Here is a 26479-nt window from a genome sequence, read left to right as displayed (position 1 = left end):
GTCTCCCTGATGTCAGAGGACCAACTCCATTGTTTTCACCGACTTGTAAATAAACATTTGCGGACAACAGAAGAAAGAGAGACGGCGGCTCCATTGTCTTCTCCCCCCCCCCCACACACACACACACAGTTTGCTTTGGCTCCGTCACAAACAGTTGGTTTCTGTATTTATGCCAAGATTTTGGATGATGCAAAGTCGTTGTTCAGCCCCTGTTATGTAAAAGACATAAATATATATTGCTTTTAACAGTTAATATAATGTTCAATCCACACAAACTGACATTAAAACAAACACTGTTAAAGTGTTTTTAATAAACAAAAGACTAATAATTGGTAAGTTTGCATAATAGGGTAAGAAAATATGAAACTTGATGTATAAAAACATCCAAATATGTTCAAGTTGCCGATGATAAAACGTCAGATCCTTTTATTTTTGTCCGTTAACTAATTAGTACATTGGTGATCCTTCTAGCACGAGAAGGAATGTAAAAGATAAGAACATTTGCCTGTGAAAAGTTTAAATATTTTAAGCAGAGCTGACACAATATCAGATAATCAATTATATTAAATAACTTATTTAAAGCAAAAACAGTCAAATAAAGAGTTTCCAGCATCTCAAAAAGTGAGTATTTGTTAAACTCCTTGTGGTTATGTGATATTTAACTGAATAACTTTGGATTTTTTTTAGAGATAACTAACAAGAGGAGCAGCTGCAGCCCAAAAGGAAAGAACCGCGGCGCTATTGATCAGTCGGTTTGGATTCGCCACAAAAGAAAAAGGGAGAACATTGTGTCGTCCGCCCAGACATTTTAATTGAATCAGTTCGAGCCGACTGACCTCCGACTGCCGCTCCTTCACACCTTTCACCGAGCGAGCGTCAGCCACGAGGCTTCGGGACTCGAGACCCCGAGCGTGAAGGGGAGTCGTGTTCTCTGTGGGGCGTGGATGTCGGTGTTTTGGAGGGTGAAGTCTGTTCGGTTATCGCGCCACGAATAAAGGGAAGTAAATGTGGGTCCGACTGGATCAATTGAGGAACTGGAACGTGGCGTTTATCCCTGGCGGTTGAGATTGGAGGGAAACACCCAACCGACGGCAGACCGGACCAAGTCCTGGTCCATGTTGTAGTCACGACGGACACACCGACACAAAGCCCCTGGTCTAGCCTCGTTCGGTGGAGGTCGGCGTCTTTTCTTTACGCCACTGTAAATAAAATGACACCCGAAGAAGTTATTTTTGCGATTAAAAAAAGAAAGAAAAGGTGCCGAAGCTCGTCTCCATCTTTACGTCGCGCGCCTGCAGATCCGGGGTCAGCGTACGCGCGAACAAAGGGCTCGCAGTTCTTCCGAGGGGAGCGTCTCGCTGACGCGGAGACGGTCGACTCTCGGCCAATCGGCGGCGGCGCGAGGGACCAATGGCAAGAGACCGCGTCATTACGTCAGCTGAGTGTGAGGAACACTTCCGCCTCACTTTATCGTGCGGTCGGAGTGAAAGCGGAGCTCGGGCTGCCGTGTGTGGTCTTGAAAAGGATCCAACTCCTTCCACAACTGTACGTTAAACGGAAAAGTAAAAAGGGTTTGATTTATAAAGCAATTAGGAAAGAGTGAGGGGGGGGGGATTATAAGTGGGTGATGTCAGACTGCTTTTTATGTGCTTCCTCAAATGTTTCACCGCCTCTCTCCTCCTGCGACCTCCGATATATATATTTTTCATCCGTCCGCATGCCGCTCCGTGATTCGCCGGCCGCCTTCCGCGTCGCTCGCCCTCGAGCCCGCCGGGAGGCGAGCGCGTGTCCCCGTTTGTGTGCGAGGGCGAAACTGGCGGGATCCGGTTTTTTACACAGAGGAGGACCGAGGCCGGCAGCTAGATCAAGACCACACACACACACACACACACACAGAGACACACACACACACACACAGAGGCTTGAAGCACGTTTGGATCTCCCAAATCTAAAAAAGAAATAGCGACGGTTATATAATCAAACGGGGACCTGCAGCATGTCATGTCACTGCTCTCGAGGTTTAATTCATATATAAATACAAAAGGTCTGGCTAGAATCAGAACAGATATCATCTCTCCTCCTGCTTCCATTCCTGTCTACAAACGTGCAGGAAGGGTTTCTGCATGTGTGTGTGTGCGTTTATAAAAGCTTTGTATGCACACATAAAATGGCTGTGTGACAAATTAAACACTTAAAATTGGGATTATTTCAGGGGTCAACTTGAAATGTTAAACAGCGGCCGTGGCTTAATGAAAACCACGACACAGTCTATAGATATTTCAGGATTAAACAAGATCTGCATTTTACAGCAGAAACGATGCAGTCAAAGATAAACAAAGCGGCCGGGAAATTTGGCACCGCTGTGTGGATCATAGGAAATGACATCGAGCGCACCTGCAGTCGCTTCAGAGGCAGGTGACCTTTGCTCAGGTATTCTCCTCTCGCACAGGTTCAGGTATAGGACGAGAAACAACTGTTGAGCAGGCGGGGAGGATTTGTGAAGAGACACCGCCCCCTTGTGGCGAGACGGCGGAACAACGACGACAAGCAGAAGCGTGATTTAAACGCGTCGTCTGGCATTAAAAAGACAAGCCGCTCCACTAGCTTCAGGTGGATTTACTGCTCTTGACATCCAGGAGATTAGAGCAGAGACTTCATCCACCAACAGATGTGACACTCAACACATCATATATATAATATAATTGCACGCTTGATGTGCTAAATGCAAGCCGGCTGCACAAAGACAGAGAACATCTGTTTGTTGCCTCAGTTAAACTACCTGGGTTCACAATCATGCTGCAATATTCTGTAAACTAAAGAATATAAAACGTAAGACACATTTTAGGAGAAATCACGCAGCAAAGTCTCAGGTTTCATTTGTTGAGAGGACAACATGTACTTTACTAGAATATTTATAATTATCTCTTCCCTTTAAAACGACCCCTGATTTCCTATATTAATAATTAAAGTTAACATTATTGAAATGATATTCCTTTAGCATGGATATAGGTTTTGTGCAGGTAGGTACCGAGATAAAGACATTTGAGTTTATCTGATCAACAGTTAAGATAGAATGGCTGTGGCCCTAATTATGCAATTAGGACCACCATCATTTAATGTTGTAAAGGTTTGAGTCGAAATATGTATTTTACAGATTAACCAACAAAATATATCTGACCTACGATCTATAAAGCTGGATTGCAAAGGCATCGCAGTCCACTGGTGCTTCAATTCTAACGTTAAATCTCATTAATCTCGTCTTTGTTACATTAGTCATTGAGTATACGAACAATACAGCTAATTATGGGGCGTGTTCACCAGAGCAAAGGCCCACAGCATCACAAGAGTTAGCGCTCTTTAAAAGTCGAGAGCTTCTATGGAAACCCCCGGAACGTGAACTTCGGTCAGCTCCGAGAATCCATATTTGGAGTTCCTTCCCTCCACCTCGTAAACACTCTTTTGTGCCTGCAGTGCAAACTCAAAACAGGCTTGTCAATATTAACGTCACATGTCAGAAGCCTGTATGACCGCCCAGGTTATTATCTCGCTTTCAGCCGCATGCCGACGTTGAAAACAAGGCGGAACATGTGACTGTGACGTCATCAATTATGAGGACGAGGAAGTCCGGACAATCGACCGAGGGACCGATCCAACTTCTTCCTTTTTAGAAGACAGACTCATCTTACCAGCGAGAAACCAAAAGAAGAGGAAGCTTGAATACTTTTAAAAACAGGAATATCATAAAGTATGAAAATTACACAGCTCGTCATCCCTTAATCTACACATTCAGCGTCTCAAGACTCACACAGGAGTCTCTCTCTCTCTCTGGACTGACTGATCCCTTCGCTTTGCATTCAGGCTGTAAACTCGGGCCCCTGAACCGCTGCTGCTGCACACGTTTACTTCATTTAAGAAGTCGCACAACACTGAAAAAAAGGTAAATAGGAAACCGATAGCAGTGTGTGCAGAACGAACAAATAATCAGGAGAGATTGCACCTCTAACTTTTATGGTCAGACGGATAAATTACCCTAATAAATCACATGAAATGTACTATGACACTCAAGGAAATAACGATTAGCAGAGTAGAAAATGACCGTAATAATGCCTCGAACAAGAGCGTGCAATATATTCAGGTATTGTTTGGATTATTTTTCGCTAAAACATGCTGCATGAGAATGAAAGATGCAGACTGTGCTCACAAACGCAGTGCTTTGTGATGTAGATGTTTACTTGAGTGGTGAAACGGCTCTTTATCTCATCCAAATCAGTTTAAAGAGGACTATCTTTTAGTTTCAGTGCATTCTTTGCCCCCGGCTGCAAACTGTCGTGAGCAATACATAAATGCATTCTCTAAAACCTTTATGAAAAGACCTCTGTAGTTTTTGGTGGAGAGAGAGAAAGAAAGAGAGAGCGAGCACTAGGGGTGTGATTAACTCAGTGTGTGCGTGAAAGTCACGAGTGGAGAGATGCTGGCAGCGTTCCAAAAAGTCAAATTATCCCGTCGCCGGCCTGCAGGCTGGGTTTCCACCTGAGGCGCGAGGAGCAATGGTTGCAAACAGAGTATTTTGGGGTTCTCGTGTTATCTTGCAATGCGTGTCGAAAAGAAATCTGAAGCACTTTGTTTCAATCCATCGGCAACATTCAAAAGTTGGTGTTAAATTGTAAATGTAGTTGTTTTTACGCCCATGGTCGTTTAAAAATAGGGTTCTTACACATTTTGACCGATGGATTTCCAGGACTTTTAACCAAATTCCCACGACCAAACTGAAATCTCGGTATAAACATGAAACATTTAGAAAATGTTGCGTATCGAGAGCGAACGCCGGCTTATATTTTGAGCGTCTTTCTTTAAAAAAACATTAATTATTTCAAACTCGGCGTAAATGAACATGTGAATATAACAAATTTCCAGGACTTTTCCAAAACTTTTATGATTTAAGTTTTTTTCCATGACTTCTCCAGGCCTGGAAATTACCTTTTTTATAATTCCATGACTTTTCCAGGTTTTCCATGACCGTATGAACCCTGTAAAACAGGTAGAAGGAAAACCCAGAATGCCTCACAGGCCCTGTGGACACGGTGAGCTCATTCTGCCGTCTTTAGTAAACACGGGTGTAAATGCGTCATTATTCGGGGAGAAGAAGAAGACGGAGGGTAGAGGGGAACCGAGATGGTGCAAGGGGTCAAAGAGAGATACACAGATATGAGCGAGTGAAAGAGAGATAGCAGGACACTTGAGACTGTCTGCACGTCAAACTTTAGATGGTTTGCATTTGTTAAAGCGAAATTAAAAAAGACAATATTGAAAATGATGCTTTGTGTTTCAGCAATGGGTTCTTGGGTGAGGCCGACAGGCCTCAGTCAAACTCCCTCCGTACCCTGCGGCGTTATTGTTGTACTCACAACATGAAACTCCTGCTGAACCAGAACACAGGGCAGTACGGCGGGAACACTCGAGCTGCTGCCACAACACGCTGCGTCTCTCCGCAGGGACAGATCATCGGATTCCTGCAGCTCGACCCTCAACAGTCTCGACAGCACGGACTCAAACGTCGTCTTCAAAGAGCAATTACTCTATTTAGACCAACCAGGCGTTACTATAACAGGGTTCTTACACATTTTGACCAATGGATTTCCAGGACTTAACCAAATTCCCACGACCAAACTGAAATCTCGGTATAAACATGAACAATTTAGAGAATTTTGTATTCAAAAAATGAGAATTCCAAAGCGTAGTTTACCTTAAATGAAACAAATGAGACAATAGTTTGATTAAAAGAATAAACATTTCTATTCATGTTTATTCCTTTAAACACTTATATAAATGTTTATTCTTTATGTGCAAATCCATCTGTTTATATTAATTATTTCAAACTCGGCGTAAATGAACATGTGAATATACCAACATGTCCAAAACTTTTACGATTTAAGTTTTTTTCCGTGACTTTTTCCAGGCCTGGAGATGACCATTTTAAAATGCCATGACTTTTCCAGGTTTTCCATGACCGTACGAACCCTGCTATAATGTGCAATAACCGCTTTGGAGCAGCAGGAAATAACAGCAACATAGGATTGAGTAACTGTGCACATAAATAAACCACTGCACAGTTCCCCTGGGTGGGTGCAAATCAACAGATCCAGTGTCTAATAAAAGACTAAACCTGAGGGGAGATAGGAGGGGGGGGGGGGACGGTGCAACAGGGAACATGCAGCCTTGCAAAGAGTCCTGCGCTGATAGAGGTGGGTGTGTGGTGGGAGGGGGGGGGGGGTCGGTGCACTGCTGATGACTCAGCAGTGCACCGCTTCTCCTCCAGCCAGACGTTTCTACAACAGCAGGCCCAGTGAGTCATTTTTCATCCGGCGTCACCTGTCGGCCGAGCGACCCTCAGGAGACGGAGGATCTGAATGAAACTTAGCTGAAAACCAGCCGCAGCGAGGTTTTACGAGGAGAGCGGGAAGGTCAGGGCGGTGGATACAAATCCTTTATCGGTATTTATCACGATAAATCAGGCGTTGTACAATCATGCATGGTTGTTTCAATGCTTTGCTCTTGTGAAGTGATGTTACGATGGAAAGCAACCTGAACTCCAATGTTTACTTAAAAACATTCATTTGCAAAGCAAACTTTATATTAGAATAAACAGATTCTCACCTGTCCTCCTCTCCTTCGGCGTGCTGAGACCTGAGGCCTGCGGCGGCAGCGGCGGCGACCATGAAGGCGCTGGCCTCGGCCGACATCCCCATGTGGGCCATGCCGGCCTCCGCAGCGCCCTCCCCGCCCGCCGCCATCCCTAGCCTGGGCAAACCCAGCAGGCCTTTGTGCTGGAGCAGAAGCTTCTGGGCATCCTCCAGCTGGGACGTTCTCATGGAGCTCCCTCCACCCAGGGTGAGGAGAGGCTGGAGGTCAGCTTGCAGTGCAGCGAAAGGCATGGAGTGGGTCGCATAGGTGAGCGCTCCAGGGAATCGAGCAGTGGAGGGGGGCTGGATGTGTGGCTGTGGTTGATTCGGGAGGGTCTGTGCAGATGGATGAGTCAGCTGCTGAGTGAAGCCGATCGGTGGCTGTGCTGCGCCCCCTGGAACCGGCGATATGGAGACTCCCGCCGTGACATGCGGCAGCGGAGGCTGGACCTGGGTCTGGAAGGGAGCGGTAGGCTGGATGAAGTCCGGCTGTCGGACGCCTCCCGGAGCTGCGACCCCTGCGTGGAACTGGGACGCGGGGTAACCTGCCTGGGGATCCACAGAATAGGGAAACTGCTGGGGTATTACAGGGGGAGGCTGATTCACAGCGGCCTGTGGTGCTGCTGGAGGGAGCGTGACGGAAGCCACGGGATGCTGCATGTGGGCCCCGCCAGCAACCTCCTGGGGAGAAACATAGGTCAGAGGCGTGGTTTGGGCCAGCCCCTGTGGCGGGCTCTGCACGGCTTGTGGACTATTGAAGTCCTGGCTCGGCTGCTGGTAGGGCTGAAGCGTGTGCGGTGGCTGTACGGCAGGAAAGCCCTGACCAATCAGAGCGTTACCTGTATCGGTCTCTACAGCCACCTCGACACCTTTCGGTGCCTCGATCGGAGTTTGATGCGGAACCTCCTTTTCGTAATAATCTGTACACGACCATCTTCCTTTGCGGCACGGCTCAGAGTTAGTGTCTAGTTTGACCACCCTAAAACGAGAGCCAGTAGCAGTCTGTGTGTGCTGGGTTTGAGTGTTGAGGGCGGCGGCAGGCGGGCCCGTCCCTCCTCCAACAGAAGCCGAGTGCCCGCTCACACTGGTGTTGTCAAAACCTGCAGGCCCAGAAGAAGGACCTGCAGCGGCAGACACATTAGAAACAATCACATTGCCGTGAAGCTGTGGATCGGCGGGTGTCCCACCGACAACAGGGGGTTGGGTTGTCCCACCTGCAGGTTTACCGTGATCCAACATCAGTGACCTCTGGGACAGAGACGGGCTGGAGCTACCCACGGGAGCCACGGGAAGAGCCGGGGCGGAGGGCTCGCCTCCTCCAAGGCTCTCAGAGTGATGATGGTGAGGCTGGCTGTGTTGCTGAGGATAATAATGATGGTGCATGGTCCCGTTCACCATCGCGGTGGGCTGCTGAGAGCCCTGAGGGATGGCCTGAGGGTGCAGAGGCTCGTTGGGCGACGCGATTCCAGGCGTGTCGACCCCGTGAAGGCTGTTGAGCGTCTCGTCGGAGGAGCTTCTCTCCGGCACGCCGGCGTCCGTGGCCCTGAACACGGACACATCCAGCATATCGGAGGAGGAGAGGTCTTCCGTGTGCGACTCGTCCATGTCGTCGTAGCTCTCGGTGTCATCAGCGAGACTGTTGTTGCCGCTCACGTTGACCTGAGCCGAGGTGACACTGGTTATCTGAAAGCCACTCTTTTTCTTCACCTGAGCGCCAGCCACCTGGGACAGGGGCTGGTGGTGAAGTCCGGGAGAACTGGATCCAGCCTGGGTGGGATTGTCCTCGCCCGCGTTGGCTCCGCTGGAGGCCGGCCCCCCGCTGCTGCCTCTCCGGTAGTGGAAAGCCGTTTTCCGACTCCCGGTCCCGGACGGGTCTCCAGAGAAGTCCTGGTGGTTCATCTTCACCTCGACGAGTTCCGAAAGGCCGATAAGTGGCCGCCTTGTAGCTGAAGCAGACGCGAGCTAGCTGGGGTCAGCTGCAGTGCGCGCGATACTAACGAGCCATGAGTGAGAAGTCAGATCATTTACGTCCTTTAAAAACCGAAAAACAACGTCCCCGGATGCAGTTACCCCAAAACACAAGCTGATAAACGACGTGCCTCTTCCTCCCGGACGTGTTGCCCCGCGTCGGATACTCACAAACACTGCATTCAGCGACTCGAATTAAATAAACAAAAGAAGCCGTTGGTTAGCTCGATGCTAAATTTAGCCCGCGCTCCTCCACACTCCCGTGTGTCCCGTGACGTGTGCTTTTTAAAGGTGTCAGTGTCACAATTACGTACACGCGTACAGGTGAAGCCGAGGAGAGGTTGAGTGTACTCCGGTGGTCTTCACGGTGAACGCGAGAGGCGTCTTGTGTCGCAGGAAATCAGCCGTCGCATCGACTCCTCTCCCGGGACATCGTGTATCCTTTTTATTCTTCCCCAAAACGTAAATAATCCCGGCGAGGACTAAACTCGGTCTGTCGTAAGTAGACAGCGGTGTTTAAATAATGTCGGTCTTTGGTGAAAAGCGTCCGCTAAGTCCATACTCGAGGCGTCTCGCTGTGTTTGCTGTCTCATCGCCGGTGAGCAGCTACCGACCTGTCAGAGGAGGGAGGGAGGAATGCAAACACTGCGATTGCGCATGCGCATCTCTTCCCATTTCGTCATACTGGTGTAACATTCAAGCTCGTTTTGAAAAAATCGGAATGTACGAAATAGCGATTTTACTTTTGGTTTCTTTTAGCGATTTAATCTGTTATTAATCTTTTTTATTATTAGGATACGTATAACATTAACACATGGGGCGTTTAATGTAGAAATTATCAATTGAACACAAATGTCCATGGTAATACTTTCTGTTTTGCAATATTTACTAAGCAAGTGAAGGCAGCACTAAGACGAAGTATTTTACTTCTGTTTAATACGTAACACTTGAAATCATTATCTAAAATATACTCTTTTACAATTATAAACTTAAGTAAGATTAATTTTCTCATAGCAAAAACATGATTTATTATTTTAGAAAGTTTCCAGCTTCTTTTTTATGTATTCAAATAACATTTTGATGGAAGGGATACACTAACCATTTCTGACATGTAATGCAAAGCAAGTCCTGACACAAAATCATCTCCTCATATAGGACCAGCTTGCCTTTTCTGTTGGGTAGAAGTCAGCCATTATTACATAAATCCACCAATACAAATCGTACGCATCAAAAAACACTTTGATTTTGATGTACTTATCTTTTTTGTATTTACCTTCTGGCAAAAATGTTCTCATTTTAATTATAAAAGCAGGACAGGTATGACTGACAGGTTGCCAGAACGAAGCGAAAGATAAGTCGAAGAGTTGAGACACGCCTGTCGAGGCACTTCAAACTAGTCAGCATCACAGCTATTCATAAACACACAACATGCACCTGTAAAGGAGAGAGTTATGGGAAAGTTCCACTCTGAAGTCTGATTCCAAAGGTTACAAAATGTTGAAACTGCAGTAAGTAAACAGAGACATAGGCCATCCAACATGAACATCAAGACTGTTCCGAGGTGCTGCTGAAGATCATCTGTGAGGCCAAAGATTGTGGTTGTTGGATGAGTTTAATGCAGACTAAATAAACATTACATGTAATGATACACACTGACATAGGATTGCTGCTTTGTATTATACAAGATTCCATAGAATGATTTATCACAGTGAATAAAGGAGACCAGCAGGTACCCACAGGAATATTTTTATTTTTCTGTATTTAAATCTTTATTCAACCAGGTGAATCCCATTGAGATTAAAAATCTCATTTTCCAATAAAAGAGTGATCCCATAGAAGAAAACTAAAAACACCACAAGGTACAACGATCTCATTATAAACTAATTGGTAACCGCCCTAGAATAATCCTTAATTTCCATTGACGTGTTTATGCAAAAACAACGATGGGAAATGTTTGTTTTGCTTGTCGGTTTCAGGAAATTCCTTGAATTCTGACTACTTTACAATTCTTGTTTTACAAGTTAAACAAGAATTTAGACACAAACTGATTATGTAGATTTTAAATGTTTTATATACATATATGCAACAATTTAGTTACAAAATGAAATAAAACAAAAACCCTTCAGGTCCATCGTAATTTCCTGTGGCGGCATTCATAGCAAATGTCAGAAACTGTCCCCACTGAAAGAAAAATGAAACATATAAACAGACTGTTATGTATGTTTTTTTGCATTGGAAATAATGTTATATTATTCATAAAGCAATTGATCAAAATTCAAAAGGCTTCCAAAAGAATCTTTTTTTCATATATAAATGTGTACCTGCACAAGAATACTCACTTTTCTTTCCAGATGGACAGGTGGGATGTGGGTGTGTCTTCATATCCTCCGGCGACTCAGTTTTTTAAATCTGGTCCATCTGGTCTTTGTGCAGGTGGATGGCTGTAACAATGGAAAAATACCTTTAAATGTTTGCTCTTCAAACACATTTTCCCCAGGATTAAATGTATAATGGTGGACACGAGATCATCTGGTTCAATCGTAACATCACATCCCTGAACATAAACACCCCTCTTATAATGCAGCGCCAGCACCCACAATCGGTACATTTTCTTCTTTAAAAAAAACCCTGTATTGCCTTCAATGTGGAACATATGTCGTATTTTGTGCCCCGTCAGCGCAGTAGATGTGACACGTATCATGTCCAGATGTGTAGCATGTAATAATTTTTTTCGTGAAGAAAATTTACCGGTTGGTACCTTTTTTTTAACAAAAAAACACAAGTCACTTGCGTATGTGGGAGTCGAACCCACAACTTTCATATGATATTGATCCAGATGTTATGGAGATCTGAGTCGTAGAATGTCCAGATGTGTGGCATGTGAGCATTGGTGGTTCAGTGGTAGAATTTTCGCCTGCCACCTGTGGGCAAGACGTGGATAGTGGGAACTCACTGACAGCCAATGAAATTGCAGTATTATCTACGCTGTCCAATGTCCTGAAAAGCCACGTTTTGACGCGGGTTCGAGACTCAGTTGGGCTGTTTATCAAGAAAAGTGTTTCCTACTTTGCTATTTTTGGAGTGTCACTTTATCCCAGTGGCAGACAGATTATATCAGTACTTGACTTATTTATAACCTATATGTAACATATTAGTTTTCTTCTCATAAACATTTGAATTTCAATTACTTAAATTAAATATGTCTTTACTGTTCACTATAATGATTCACATATTAATGACACATGTAGACATTAGTCCATGAAATATATTTATTCACAACAGGGACAGTAAATATTGAACACACAGGCCATAGTGCAAGGTCACACAAACAATAAAAATAGTAAAACAAATATAATTTATATAATACAAGAATGTAATTATTAGAATAAGAAAAGATATATACATGACAAAACACTGCTCATCTCTCTTATTTGCTCTTGTCAACGGCCCATCTGTTTTTCCCGTCTCATAGAAGGCAGACGCCTGGAACTCTCTCCACGTCATCTCCTTCTCCATGCCTTGGTCTCTGTACAGGGAAAGTACTGACCGGGCTCGGCAGACGTCTCGGGAGAAGTCAGGAGCGCCTCTGACACTGTAGAGAACATTGAACATGTTAATATTATTATTATTGACAAGATGAAGCCAGAATGTAACATGACATCTACGATGTAGTTGGTGAAACTCAGCGAGCTGCAGCAGTATCTAGTATACAACCATGACGTTTTTGAAGAATAAACAACGGCTTTGATGTACACTACTCGTGTATATGTGTAGGATGCAAATAAAGGTAAAGTACTACACACCAGGAAGTGTGACAGTCGGCTCTGCTGACGGATGACGTGCTGCTTCTGGCATCAGACACACGAGCTCCTGGGTAACGGGCTCAGGTCACTTCACAGATGGAGATGCAGGGCTGCGAGAGAGAAGGATCAAACACAAGAATCACTTCCTGGTTCAGAACTCAGATGAGCACAGTGGACTCAGGACAGATCATGTTTCAGTGAATGTGCACAATGTTGATACATTTACCATCTCCTGGTGGACCCTGAGCCTTGGCTGCTGCTGCCTGTGTAGCAGATGGTACTGCAACGGAAAAACCTTTGTTTGTTATTTATACTTTGACAGTACACAGAAACTGCTGTTTGTAAAGGCAGAATGTATCTTTACTTCACCTGCTTTGTTCAGCCAAATCCAATCAGACTGTTTCTAACATGATTATGTACAGAGTATATTTCATTCATACACATGTGTTCATGTTGCAATGGGTTAATATTCAGGAGCCAGTCATCACTATGTCACCTAGGCAGGGGAAGCACCTTGACTTCAAACACACAGCAAACACATGCAAGTAGGTGTTAGGAGCACAGCAGTTTCTTTTCATGCACATCAGAAAACAAAGACGGATACGTACCCTCATCAGGACCGGAGTCGATTCAGTCACTAGGACACCAGGTGGAACACCAAAAGACAAACACGACCAGAACAAGGTCGACACCAGACGAGTCATGCTTCATGTGGGAGAGGAACTCATGGTCCCAGTTTGGCTGCATCGCTGGGATCCTGGCGGGGAAATCCCCGTGGTCCCTGACGGAGTGGAACTGCCATTCTCCCAGGGTAAAACAAATGTCTGCTCATCTCTCCTGTTATGACAAAGAGTAGAGTATATTAATACGCTATAGACAGGCATTGTTTCCATACAATATAGTTTCTGAACTGTAAGTCCTTTGTTGAGGCAGGCAGGCAGGCAGGCAGGCAGGCAGGCTACCCCCCCCCCCCCCCATCTCCTGTGCCCTTTGAACAACTAGTGGAAAAGTACATGGAGGTGAACTCCCCCGCCGCCTGCTGTTCTCTGTTTTAACAGTGGTGGAGAAAGTATACAGAACTTCTACTTCGGGGAAATTAGAAATATTAATACCACCATATGGTGGTCTTGCATTCAAAAATAAATACAAGTAAAAGTTACAATTACTCACTGCTATGTTTTAATATGCTGCTGGTAGTTTAATCTATAATTACACCTTTATTAGTTGAGTGTAATACATGTGGAGCAGTTAATATACGTGACTATAACTACATGTTAAAGTAAAGCTTCGTCAGTGACGTTAAACGAGGAGAAGTGCGCGTTTAGTGAAGTTATGGGAATCAATAAAAAGAGAAGCACCGTGACTCCCTGTTTAGAGTTTACCGTTCCTTCACAGCGTGTATGTAACGTAATATCCACAGTATTGATATGGTCATGTAACGTCATATCCACTGTATTGATATGGTCATTCCGACAGCATTATTTATTTAAATGATGTCGCGTTAACTTCCCGTTTCAACAGCGCAAGAAAGTCACATACACGGAGAAACCAAACTGAAAAAACACAACCAACTTTACAGTGCGAACAAGAGACTGTCAAGACTAATTATCATTACATGTTAGTTCATTGTAATAAGTTAGAACGACTTACTGTTTGACATAACGGTGGAGAGCTCCAGAGATCCGTGCAGTCGGTTCATTTTACAGCAGAGACTGAATGAGAGACGGAGGAGCTTCACTCTGAAAACAGCGCCACTGAGCTGCGAGTGGCCAGAGATATATTACATCGGCGATTTTAGACACCGCCATAGAGAATGAATGGGAAGCTGTTTAGGGCCGTTTAGCTAAAGAATCCCCGGGTTCGATTCCCGGCCAATGCAACATCTGTTTGTTTTTTTAAAGATATATTTTTTATTAACAATTTTTTTAAAGGATATAGATGAAAACAAGGAGAAAAAAACAAAACAAGACAAAACAAAAAAGAAAACATAACAAACTTTTCCCCATCCTACCCATGTATGGCTCTGTTTCCTTTCATTTATACATCGACAGTCTCTACACAGTTTACATCTGTTTTTAAAAGTTAGGATTAACCTGTCAAGTCTGAATATCATAAAATGAAGATTGTGGGTTTGACTCCCACATTGGCCAAGTGAGTTAGGTTGTTTTGCAATAGACGCCAAACAGCAAACTTGTTCTCGTTGAAAAAGAACATGTAATGGTGAACAAATGTTGAATTTTGGGATCAGAACAGACTCGCCGCTGATCCTCACTGCTAAAAACAGATGTTGCATTGGCCGGGAATCGAACCCGGGCCTCCCGCGTGGCAGGCGAGAATTCTACCACTGAACCACCAATGCTCACATGGCACACATATGGACATTCTACGACTAAGATCTACTGCCAACAGGGCACAAAATACAACAAATATTACACGTTGAAGGCAATCCGGGGTTTTTTTCTTCGTGAAGAAAATTTTCGGATTGATACCTTTTTTTTTTCAACAAAAAAAAACAGGTCACTTGCATATGTGAGTCGAATACACAACCTTCATATGACATTGATCCAAATGTTATGGAGATCTGAGTCGTAGAATGTCCAGATGTGTGGCATGTGAGCATTGGTGGTTCAGTGGTAGAATTCTCGCCTGCCACGCGGGAGGCCCGGGTTCGATTCCCGGCCAATGCAACATCTGTTTTGTTTTTTTAAAGATATATATTTTTTATTAAATTTTTTTTTACAGGATATAGATGAAAACAAGGAAGAAAAGAAGAAAAAAAGACCAAAAAAACATAACAAACTTTTCCCCATCCCACCCCTCCCCTTGCTGCAGTGGTAGAATTCTCGCCTGCCACGCGGGAGGCCCGGGTTCGATTCCCGGCCAATGCAACATCTCTTTTTAAAAGTTAGGATTAACCTGTCAACCCTGAATATCATAAAATGAAGATTGTGGGGTCGACTCCCACATTGGCTAAGTGAGTTAGGTTGTTTTGTAAAAGATGCCAATCGCCAAACTAGTTTGCGTTAAAAAAAGAATGTATGGCCTTCAATGGTGTCTCATAATCTGAAGGTCGTGAGTTCGCCCCTCAAACTGGGCATTTCTTTTGTGACACCTATACTGTTTTTAAAAAAAAGTCAATTGGTTAAAAAAAATTGCAGTTAATAAAAAGGTAGTTTTCCTATTGAACACATACTGAAGCACTAATTGGGATTAGAACAGACTCGCCGCTGATCCTCACTGCTAAAAACAGATGTCGCATTGGCCGGGAATCGAACCCGGGCCTCTGCGAGTGGCCAGAGATATATTACATCGGCAATTTTAGACACCGCCATAGAGAATGAATGGGAAGCTGTTTAGGGCCGTTTAGCTAAAGAATCCCCGGTCCCCGCGCGGGAGGCCCGGGTTCGATTCCCGGCCAATGCAACATCTGTTTGTTTTTTTAAAGATATATTTTTTATTAACAATTTTTTTAAAGGATATAGATGAAAACAAGGAGAAAAAATCAAAACAAGACAAAACAAAAAAGAAAACATAACATAAACTTTTCCCCATCCCACCCCTTGTATGGCTCTGTTTCCTTTCATTTATACATCTACAGTCTCTACACAGTTTACATCTGTTTTTAAAAGTTAGGATTAACCTGTCAACCCTGAATATCATAAAATAAAGATTGTGGGTTCGACTCCCACATTGGCCATGTGAGTTGGGCTGTTTTGTAAAAGATGCCAATCGCCAAACTTGTTTCCGTTAAAAAAAGAACGTATGGCCTTCAATGTTGAAGTATGTTGAATTTTGTGCTTCATTTTCACAAATTACCAATTTGTCTGAGTACTTTACAATCTGTACATCCCTGTCCCAAAACCTCACATCAGATCAGGAAAAACTCAGAAACAACCCTTCAATGAAAAAAAAGGGAAGAATCCTTCAAGAGAGCAGAGGAGGATCCCTCTCCAGGATGGACAGGTGTAATAGATGTAATGTGTACTGAAGGAATCATTACACACAAATTAAAACACAGTAACAACACAATCAATGAATATGACAGAGTGGATGTAGAGTTGGTAGTAGGCAGATTCAACGATCCAGACCTCCACGATCCATCAGGCAGATGGAGGTAGAGGAGGAATGGGCGGAGTCTCAACAGGTCAGTGGCGTAGTTGGTAGTAGGAATATTCCACGATCCAGGCCTTGACGATCCATCAGGCAGATAGAATCTATGACGTCTCTCGGACCCTATGAGACGTGAAGTCAAAAGGACTCCAGGGAAGAAGCAGATATTCCGAGATTATTGGCGATTTGCCAGGTGTCTCCGTGAGTTCAGCGTTCCTGCTGTTGCCCTTCAGAATAAAAGCTCAACATTGAGTATTATTAAGAGTGGCTCATTTTATCACACATAATAAAACGTGATGACTCACACTGCATTGGATTTGTTTTGCAATGGATGCAATTTATTGTTGTATTCATTGCAAAACAGGTTAATTGCACCGTTATTATAGGTGTTCTTAAACGGGTTCTTGAATGCGTTCTGAAACGCGTTCTTGAATGCGTTCTTAAACCTAGGGTAAAGACTCTCTTCCCACCACATCCCAAAGTTGAGCTTGAGATCCGGTGACTGAAGGACATTGGACAGTGAACTTTTTTTCAGCAAAATGGAGCCGTGCTAGCAAATTTTTGGCAATCACAGGTTACTTTAACCACACCAGCCTAAATAAAAACACTCGTTTGCGCCTGTACATAACGGGGCGGGGGAAAAGTTATTGCATTGGCCGGGAATCGAACCCGGGCCTCCCGCGTGGCAGGCGAGAATTCTACCACTGAACCACCAATGCATTTGTACGGGGAGGAAAGGGGGCAGGGATTAAAAAGGCAACGTGACACTTCAGGAGCATAGTCTCACACGGCAGTAGCGCAGCTCTCAACAGTCTCAAACTAAAATAGCCATGTCACACAATACTGTGAGGTCTGACATTGCCAGATGTTAAGACTCAAGTCTGCAGCAACATGTACAGGCAGGAGACCTGGGTTTGATTCCTTGCTAGTCTTGAAATGTCATACTCAGAAAAGATTTAGTTCAATCAACTCTGTGCTGCGAATAATCATATAAACATAATGGAGCGGGGTAAAAAGTTATTGCATTGGCCGGGAATCGAACCCGGGCCTCCCGCGTGGCAGGCGAGAATTCTACCACTGAACCACCAATGCATTTGTACTCGCACAAAAGGGGGCAGGGTTTAAAAATGAGACGGAACAATCTTGGATATAGGCCGCTCCAACAGTCCTGTCTTTGTCTTTCTTGTTCATTTGTGCCGGTTGTCGTGTCTCTCCATCCTGTTTCCTCGGACTCTCAGCTTGATGCCTTCCTGGAGGCCGAGGAGCCGGTCGCCTCTCCCGCTGGGTGTTGATCGGGTCCTTTTCATCAGAGAGATTAGGAGAAGTGACTTCTGCAGGTTTGCGTTCAAGTTGGCTGTCCCTCTTCTGCTATTCGACTTCTCCTTTTAACTTCCATTTCTCCAGCTTTCTAACCTCCTCTTCTTTCCTCTCCTTTTTAATTGACTACTCTTCTTCAATCCTTCTCCTCACTTGTTCCTCTCGTCTCACTTAATTCTTTTTCATTCCTACTGTTCTCTTCTTCTGGTCGCATCTCTTTCAAAAGTCCTTTTGCTCTTCGCTATGCTTTTCATGGTGTCATACAAGGCAGCGCCGTACCAGCTCTCTAGGCTGCCCCCTGGTGGATTGCTCAAGATAATACACACAATCTTAATAACCGCTGGTTCAAAAGTTCTAATGAAGGAAATATACTTCAACAGATCCCCGCTAAATATGATGATGTCTGTGGTAAAGAAGCAGACATTTGCTGTTGCACCAGCATCGTGGTGATTTCCTTCTGCCTTTGCATGACTTTACAAATGGCGTCCTGGTGGACTGCTTGTTCCGCTGGTGAAGTGTTCCTGCGTAGCTCCCGTCCTGAGTGATGCAGCTGTGGACACATCCTGAGACTCCTGTCCTATAGTCATCGAGTGAGACAGTCCGGTAGCCTGAGAGTGATGTTCTTAGTTTGTGAGGTTTCATGCCGTTGTACTTTGACCTGTACATCTTTCTACATTTACTTTTGGTCGCACAGATTCTTGTTGAAATTGATTGGATGGCCACAACAACAAAATATTCCACCAGCCGCCACTGGGCCCAGATCTTTTTCAAGCAAACGTACCGGCTCACATCCAAAATTTTAAAAAGTAAAGATAAATAAACCTAAGATGATCAAAATCCTAACGCATGAATGAACTGCCCAACAATGATGTGAACAGAGAGGAGAAAGGGTTTAATAACCACAGATAAAGTCCCTTAAAGCTGCAGGACAATACAGTTAAATTAATTCTACCAAATTAAAGGACTATTTTAAGTGTCACATATTTCAAAATCTTTCGGTTTTAAATCCAGCCTTTATTCTACTCGAAATAAGAGATGTTTAGATGTTATTCAATTGAACATTCTTTATTTAATTTAACAGTCAGTTGTTGACTACATACGGATGTTAATACAACTGCTGGCTACAATACATATGGAACCAAAGCATAGAGCGCAAATTTGACATAATTGTGATGTTCCGGACCTTTGCATGAAGGAATTCTTTCGAACTGGACCTCACTGAATTTTACTTCAATACCCTGCTGCTGTAAGGGATCAATTACCATTCTAATGTTGCCACCGAAGAAAGAAAGAAAGAAAATCACACAAAAATTAAAAAAGACCATTACCATGACGATGCATTGTGCAGAAGGCTGACAGGCGAGTGGGTAGTGGGCTCTTGTTCTGCCAGAACTTCCATAGCCTTTGGGCCGGAGAATCCTTCACCAGACACCTCGGCTTGTATTCTCCAGTCTCGGTGGGTCTCATTGTGCTGTGTGAGACACATGGCATGATAATTTGACTTAATTCACGATTATTAAACATTTACCAATATATTAAGAGCTATTTTATATCTACTTTCTAACCTCACACTTTAAATGTGTCAGTCATGTGATATCATTCGTCAAAGATGCAGTTCAAACATTCATTTTGGTTGCTGCAATTCAGGATTACCAAGAAAGCAGTTTCTCCTTATGCGAGTATCATCTAAAATGAGTCATAATTAATGAAATGCTTCTAGGAAATCCATTAATAAGCAGCAGCAAACACCAAGTAATGCATTCTCTCGTGCTCCTCAACAGTGGTATGTCTTGCGTGACTGAACGGTGAGCAGGGGAACTGAAGTCCAAGTGGACGGATTCTCCTTGCTATCACAAATTAACCATAAACCACATGAACCAATAAGCAATGCAGTGTTTAATGAATGTACCTCTTACAGGTTTACTAAGTTATAATATTAGTTGATAATCTACCTGTGAAGTGACCAGCGCCTCTAGCATGAAGACTCGAGTGTCACACGAGGACCTCAGGACCACCCGACATGTGAATTGCCCCACGGACTCCGCCTGGAAGCGTATTGGGAGGTCCACACAGCCACAATCTGTTGGACGGAGGAAGAGGAGGCTCAGCGAAAGGAGGAGGTGGACGATCAAAGGACAAGTGTTGACAGTTACACAAACAAATTATGTGTGGTGAGGCTCTCGGTATCGTAGACGGGTGAGCACACTCCCACCAGCCAGCAGAGAGCGTCAAATATGTCGCGTGAAAAGCAAACCGATATGTGTTTTTTAAACGCTCCCCAGGTGGTGAAGACGGGACCAGAAGGACTCCGAGTCGCTCTCCTGCTCCGGGGTCAAGAGCAGAAACGAGCCAAAGTGCTTGTACTGGCTAATAAAGCATGAAAAATCTACATATCTATTACACTTAAGGTACCCTACCCACACCAACTAGCTAATCTGTTGGGCTGCACCTATTTTGCCAAGCTCAATGAAAGCTTCTTTTGTACATGTTTACCATATTTTTTTTAACCTTATGTGATCGCTATATTGACAATGAATCAGATTTTTCTTCAATAACACCAGTTAAAGAATTATTATTCTGCATGACATCATACGACATACTTAGATTGTATGTGTGTGTACCTGCAGGATTCTGCCATGGTATGCTGGCGTCTTCTTTTGTAGGTATTGTAACCTTGTTGGGTAAAGCAAAGTATTGTGGCAAAGAAACCTCCACGCTGTATTCTACTCCTTTACTGGGATGAACCTCTCCTAACAGTTGGGCCTAAAAAGAGACAGGAGAAAAGGAGGGACAGCTAGTAAACAGAGAGAACATCTCCCGGTCCTGCCCGGGTGGGAATGTGTGTACCTGATGTTTGACAAGCTTGCGTGCGGCCGCAGCTGTCCTCACGGTGCTGCTGTGCAGCGTGTGCGTCAGCGTGCGCCTCCTGTGTTCATCGGTGCTCATGCTGAGCCGACCCCAGAAGGCCAGAGCTTGCTCCCAGGCCATATTGATCAGCGGCACGCGCACCATCTCTTCACACACCTGGCCCACCTTGCATTGAAGGCTTAGTAACGTCACACACACAGCTGGGTAGATTGCTGGAGAGAAACATCAGTGGAGAAATCTGCAGTTAAGCATAATAATTGGTGTTGGTGTCCTGCAGTGTCCTTTCTAGAAGACAACTAAGGATATAACATTTAGTTTGACCTGGATTGTGCTGATGTCCTAACATACTTTACAAGCAACATTTGGGGGACAGCTTTCCTACCAGAGACGATGTTGGAACTGGGCCTGGCAGTGAAAGGGGAAGGAAGAGGCAACTCTGCTGTGGCCTTCACCATATACACCATATCTAGCACCTAGAGGGACAGAGACAAAGTAAAGGCCTAAGAATCAAAAATAAATAAATAATTGAACATGGATCTATGAAATTGGAAACAAAAATTAGATTAAAGAAAAGTGAGTGAACATTTTGAAGAGGCATTACAAGTTTTATTAACGATTCAACAGCTGCTTAAAGTGAGTGTTAAGAAGTTAACCAGGTGATAAGGCCATTCATTATATCAATTTAATATTACCTTGAAACATATACTTCAAACAAGCGTATTTATTGAAGTTTCTCACCAAAAACTGAATTTTACAAGGTCACATTTGAACACATCATGACGTTGTACTTTCCCTTGGCCAAATACTCTTTACTGTTTTGAGCATGAACGCACCATAATGTAACTCAATGCAGCAGTTAGCTCCGTTATCCGTTATATATATATATTCCACATTCCTACCTCTTTTAAATTTGATTAATATACCCTCTTTCCACAGTAAATCATACACTTCTTCCACATAAAATTATTATGTTATGTGGAAAAGCTGCTATCACGACCTCATTCCTCACCTCTGCTTCTAGACATTGTCCCCCTTCCTTTTATAAATCCACTTTGATATCTAAGATTTCTAGATGCCAAATAATACGTTAGTCTGGATTAGTGGGACCTTTTCCCGGTTTCCTGATGGGTACTACAACTGCTTGTCTCCAAAGTCTGGGTAATTTTCCTTTTATTATCCAAATGCAAAATCACCTCTAAAGCTAAATCAGACCGATGGTTCAAAATGATGAAGCACATCTGATCTTTCCCTGGAGCAGGTTTACTTATGGCTCTTTTTATTTCTTCCAAAATGAAGAGAGTATGAATTGCATCTTCCTTCTCTTCTTCCGTTTTCCAACAATTATTCAATGTGAAGATTTCTTGCATCTATATGTGGTCGTTTATATTTTCCAATAATAAATCTGGTGATGAGTTTTCTAAATCTGATCGAGATAGTTTTCTATCCTGTAAGCGAAAGGAGAAAAAAAAAAAAGCCGGGAGAATCACAGGATTTCTTTTATCTGTTTTTTTAGAAAACCAATGCATTTAGTCCTATTTGGAACATGGAGTTGTGGTGTACTTGCGACCCAAACACAACAAATGCAAGTTAAAAGTCAATTATTACAAATGAAATGTACTAATATTAGAGGGAACACAGACCTGTGGGCAAACGAGCAGCACAGAGCAGTACTTGGTGCCAGGGCAGAAGGGCAGGTAGTGGATGCTGAGAGTGTCTTCTTGGCCAGACTTGAGACAAACACTCCCCACTGCACTCATGAACTCGCTGTCTCCACCATCTGGGGAACCACGGACACAATTATTAAGGAGCTCAACCTCGAGGACGTGAATACAGGGTGTGTGCTCACACAGAAGCACCAACCAATCAGTTACTTACGGACAACTGAGCACTTCAGCTCCTCCCCACAGCTCCCGTCTGAGGTCATCTTCTTCATACTAAAAGAGGGAGGAGAGAACAAAATATACAAAATCCTGATCCTTCATAATTATTTACTATCAGACGACTCCACCTGATACAGCTGCACCACTGATCACCCCAGTCCCATTTCAAATCCTCATCGTCAATTGCATGATGATGAGGAGGAACCGGAACATTTGGCTTTGAAGGGATCTCCGGTGGTAACCGTAGTGTATGTCTTCGGTTGTGTGTGTGTGTGTGTGTGTGAACGCTATGAGCAGTGAATGTGTTACATGGCTTCGGAGGTCTGTTGAACGAGGACGCACCCTTTCTTTTGAGGTTCCAGCGGGTTGAGAAGAGACTCCACCAGCACTACCCTGCATGCACACACACACACGGTTGAATTAAGCAATACAACACAAAGGATTAAAAAGCATACAGCATTTTCATTCTAATTTGTACATGCATGGACACGTGCACATGGACAGTGACTCCTACCTGAACGTGGCTTCTGTGTTGAGGGGGTTACTGATGGGCACTTGGATCACTTTGGGCTGGTAGCATGGAGACTTGCACTTGACAACATTCTGAGAAGAGACATCGAGGAGACGTTCAGCTACCCAGTAGAAGCCTTCAGTAACACCGTGTATCATCAGTGTGATGCGTGTTCGACGCAGCGTGCTCGCGAGCCGGTGAGGCTTGAAAGTCGACGCTGCCCTTGAATCCATGACGCTCACCGGGGTTGCGATGTGACCGACGTGGGTCTTCAGCGTGAACGCGAGAGCGGCGCCGCACAGGCCGAAGGGAAAGCCGGGGGTGAGCAGAAGGGTGGCCTCCGCGGGCTGCAGGACGGTGCAGCGGAACTGGACCGTGAGTTCGACGCTCTCTCTGCGAAAAAGCGCCACAGATGATGTCATCACTTTGTGTTTCACTGGAACCAGAATTCCCTCTTTCAACAGTCCCATTTTCAGGTTATGGCAGTAATGAATAGGGATGGGCAGACTGGTGAGCGCCGCGGAGCACGACGGGGCGAAATTCTCACAAGAACTGAAATAAATTCCCCGTCGGATATCAAAACACATTTGTGGGGAGTTGATGACAGAAAGAGTAACTTGTATTCTTAAATACTGATGAATGAAAAAAAAATGTGACTCCAGCAAGGGCACTTTTCTCATCCAGGGCAAAAGGGCCGGTGCTTGAGCACCACTAGGGGTCTATCTGTGCACGTGCCTGGGGATGCGTAACATTTGTGTTTTTCCGATATAGGTGCTAAACCAGTACTTTTAAAATGAGTATAAACGGTGCCTGATCCGACACTTTAAAATAATCACAATGAGGACATTAAAAACCTCTTTGGCCATATTCCCTGTAAAAGCCGTTATCATGGCTGCTAGCGCCACGAGCTAGCGCCACGAGCTAGCGCAAACATGGTTATAATGGCTAATTTATTATTTGTTGGCCTACTTTTATGAATGCAAGACTTACAATCAACGTTACGGTACTACTCTGAGTTCAGGCTGCTCGTCATCATCGGTCTCCCCATCGCGCCAGCCTGATGCTGGTGTGCTCGGCCCTCACGCAGACAGTCACACACGGCGCATGCCTCCGCTTTCAAAGTTCAATGATAGGCTATCGTAACCTGCTGACAGGGCGGAGTCACCAGAGAAGTTCAAAATAATTGTTTTTTTCAATTTCAATCGGCTCAGGCACCGAAAGGAAGCACCGAAATGTATAGGTTGTATAGGTTTTCGGTACCCAACCCTATAAAGAATCAGCAGAATTATAATACTTCTGCATAATGGCCTCGTCCTTTAACACAGCGCTTCTGATAGTTATTTTTATGGAAGAGCTTCACTTGAGAGCACATCTGGTATATTTTAATCGGCTATAGTCTCGAGGCAAAACCAATTTTACTCCACTTGGACAAACTGAAGGGGACACGACAAGTTATTTGGAATTTACAGATGCAAAGACAGCATTTCTTCATGAACGACGGCAGCTTCCATTAAGAATGTCATGTTGATGACTATTTTATTCATATAATAAGGGAGCTCATGCTTAACATGGAAACATTATCCTGACTCTTTGCATTGTATGCGTGTCCTGAGATCACTCTTTGCATTAAGTCACAATTTCTTAGATTCAATTGGACATAATGCAGCCGAGGCAAGCCAGTGCCAGTCAGAACCTCATTCCAGGAATGTGCATCATGCAAGTCAAAGTCTTGGTTCCAGTATCACCATAAAAGAAGAAGCAGACCATACAGACACTTCTATCATTCTTGAATCCAAAAGGAGTAAAAAAAATGGGAGGGAAGTATATTTTAAGATTTTTTTAAAGTCCCTTTGAACACAATGGGACTCGTGGGGACACATTTAATGCTGTTTCAATTTGTACACTTTAGCGTGTACAAAGCAAGCAAAATATACATATTTTCATTTACTAAATCACAATGTTAGATTTGATCATAAACCACAACCGCCTCTGATCCTTTTTTGCCCATTTCATTCCCTGATGTGCAGGGTCTCTCCACGTCTTATGCTGCGTTCACACCAGTTTTACTCTTTAGACTATTTGAGGTTTATTGGCGCCTACTTTGGAGGAATAGTGACAGTGGATCCACCGGGGAGGGAGAAGAGATGGGCATCCTCCCCTAAAAGGAGAACCTGGTATTTGAGTGGCTTGGAGGACGGGCTCTTCAGACGCACCTGCAGCACAAAGACACACAGACACACATGGAAAGTCAAGTGTTTGTGCGTATGGACACAGAAAACAAGACAAAAATAAAATCCATCTTCCTTGGTGCAGACAAACTGGAAACTATTTTTGTCATGCTTGTGATGTGGCTTAACCTGATAAAGTGGATCATTACCCAAATGTATATTTGTCAGTGTTTGTAATCTTGTTAGTGTGTGTAGGGGTTGGTCTATAATCCAGTTAATATCCATGTGTGTGTCTATAATCCTGTTAATGTGTGCCTGTGTGTGTCACTATCTGTCTTGGAGCCATTTTCAGTCTTGCAGTGCTCATTTATTCGCTGTACAAACTACACAGTGATGTGATTGGTGTGTTACCCGTTTGCTGAACGTGGCGTGCAGACCTCCTGAGAGCGCGACGGTGCACAGTGGCAGGTACTGCGGCAGCCGCTCATACAGGTGAACGCACAGGATTACCATCTGCACTGGATTGGGGTCCGACAAGTCTGTGGGCTGAACACACACACACACACACACACACGTAACAGTGACACACAAAGGAAGTGCTGCCTAATCTCTGACATCATGATATATTAGACTTCTCCAGTTATGTAAAATAAGAGATTAATTAGGGAAATGAATACACTACGTCCACTTACAGCCATACAATCTTCAAATCATGTGCAGCTACTTAGGATGGAAAAAGGAAGCGACTTTGTAGTAAAGGTGTTTCAGTCTGACTGATTGATTGTAACGCGGGTCAGACTGATTGTGACCTCCTTTTTCTGTAAATAAGCCGGGTTCAGAGTCGTAAACCTGGTTTAACTGATCTTGCCATCAGAAACATTGAGTATTTACCTGAACGTCGAGGTTGAGACGGAGTGCAGTTAATGCCTGGGCCACTATAATGTTGTTGTGGAGGATCTGTTCCAGGCTGCCGGGTGTGGAGTACATCCTGTGGAAGTGGCAGCAGATCTAGACAGGAACACAGCAGGTTAACGGGAATTAGAAACGTTATCTGTAACTCCGGGTTTCATTTGAATCTCAGCTTCCTGGCACGTGTCTGTCTGATCATGTCAGGTCTGGGTTGTGACGGACATGTTTTCTCTTGCAGGCAAACCACACCACTAAAATAGAGTGG

General features: G+C 44.2%; 2 protein-coding genes, 1 long non-coding RNA gene and 4 other non-coding genes across 7 annotated transcripts in view; 1 reads left to right on the top strand and 6 right to left on the bottom strand.

Moving 5' to 3' along the window:
• Positions 1 to 1653: 1653 nt before the first annotated feature.
• LOC130204317 (TSC22 domain family protein 1-like) lies at positions 1654 to 10823 on the bottom strand. Its single transcript, XM_056430956.1, has 2 exons — positions 6655 to 10823; positions 1654 to 1859 (listed from the first exon to the last, which is right to left on the bottom strand). The coding sequence occupies exons 1-2, from the start codon at positions 8577 to 8579 to the stop codon at positions 1832 to 1834; spliced, it is 1953 nt and encodes a 650-aa protein (XP_056286931.1). The 5' UTR covers positions 8580 to 10823; the 3' UTR covers positions 1654 to 1831.
• Positions 10824 to 11903: 1080 nt separating this feature from the next.
• Positions 11904 to 12574, bottom strand: LOC130204319 (uncharacterized). The gene is made up of 2 exons (XR_008833620.1): positions 12452 to 12574; positions 11904 to 12240 (listed from the first exon to the last, which is right to left on the bottom strand). It is a non-coding gene; the product is annotated as an uncharacterized LOC130204319 (long non-coding RNA).
• Positions 12575 to 12833: 259 nt separating this feature from the next.
• The window catches only part of LOC130204797 (cilia- and flagella-associated protein 47-like), a 30632-nt gene continuing 16986 nt past the window's right edge, over positions 12834 to 26479 (bottom strand). Inside the window, exons 38-51 of the mRNA XM_056431763.1 lie at positions 26197 to 26313; positions 25717 to 25851; positions 25238 to 25350; positions 23380 to 23530; positions 23141 to 23229; positions 22969 to 23019; positions 22622 to 22680; positions 22387 to 22523; positions 21129 to 21219; positions 20726 to 20958; positions 20500 to 20641; positions 19831 to 19958; positions 19207 to 19349; positions 12834 to 13288 (exon numbers count right to left, since the gene is read on the bottom strand). Of these exons, the coding sequence (XP_056287738.1) occupies positions 13159 to 13288; positions 19207 to 19349; positions 19831 to 19958; positions 20500 to 20641; positions 20726 to 20958; positions 21129 to 21219; positions 22387 to 22523; positions 22622 to 22680; positions 22969 to 23019; positions 23141 to 23229; positions 23380 to 23530; positions 25238 to 25350; positions 25717 to 25851; positions 26197 to 26313 (1719 nt within the window). The 3' untranslated portion in view covers positions 12834 to 13158. The remainder of the gene's footprint in view (positions 13289 to 19206; positions 19350 to 19830; positions 19959 to 20499; positions 20642 to 20725; positions 20959 to 21128; positions 21220 to 22386; positions 22524 to 22621; positions 22681 to 22968; positions 23020 to 23140; positions 23230 to 23379; positions 23531 to 25237; positions 25351 to 25716; positions 25852 to 26196; positions 26314 to 26479) is intronic.
• On the bottom strand, positions 14740 to 14810 carry trnag-gcc (transfer RNA glycine (anticodon GCC)). The gene has a single exon. It is a non-coding gene; the product is annotated as a tRNA-Gly (tRNA).
• trnag-gcc (transfer RNA glycine (anticodon GCC)) lies at positions 15068 to 15138 on the top strand. The gene has a single exon. It is a non-coding gene; the product is annotated as a tRNA-Gly (tRNA).
• Positions 17210 to 17280, bottom strand: trnag-gcc (transfer RNA glycine (anticodon GCC)). The gene has a single exon. It is a non-coding gene; the product is annotated as a tRNA-Gly (tRNA).
• On the bottom strand, positions 17583 to 17653 carry trnag-gcc (transfer RNA glycine (anticodon GCC)). The gene has a single exon. It is a non-coding gene; the product is annotated as a tRNA-Gly (tRNA).

Source organism: Pseudoliparis swirei, chromosome 14, assembly GCF_029220125.1.
Source record: "Pseudoliparis swirei isolate HS2019 ecotype Mariana Trench chromosome 14, NWPU_hadal_v1, whole genome shotgun sequence".
NCBI lineage: Eukaryota > Metazoa > Chordata > Actinopteri > Perciformes > Liparidae > Pseudoliparis > Pseudoliparis swirei.
This window is presented reverse-complemented; position numbering and strand designations above follow the sequence as displayed.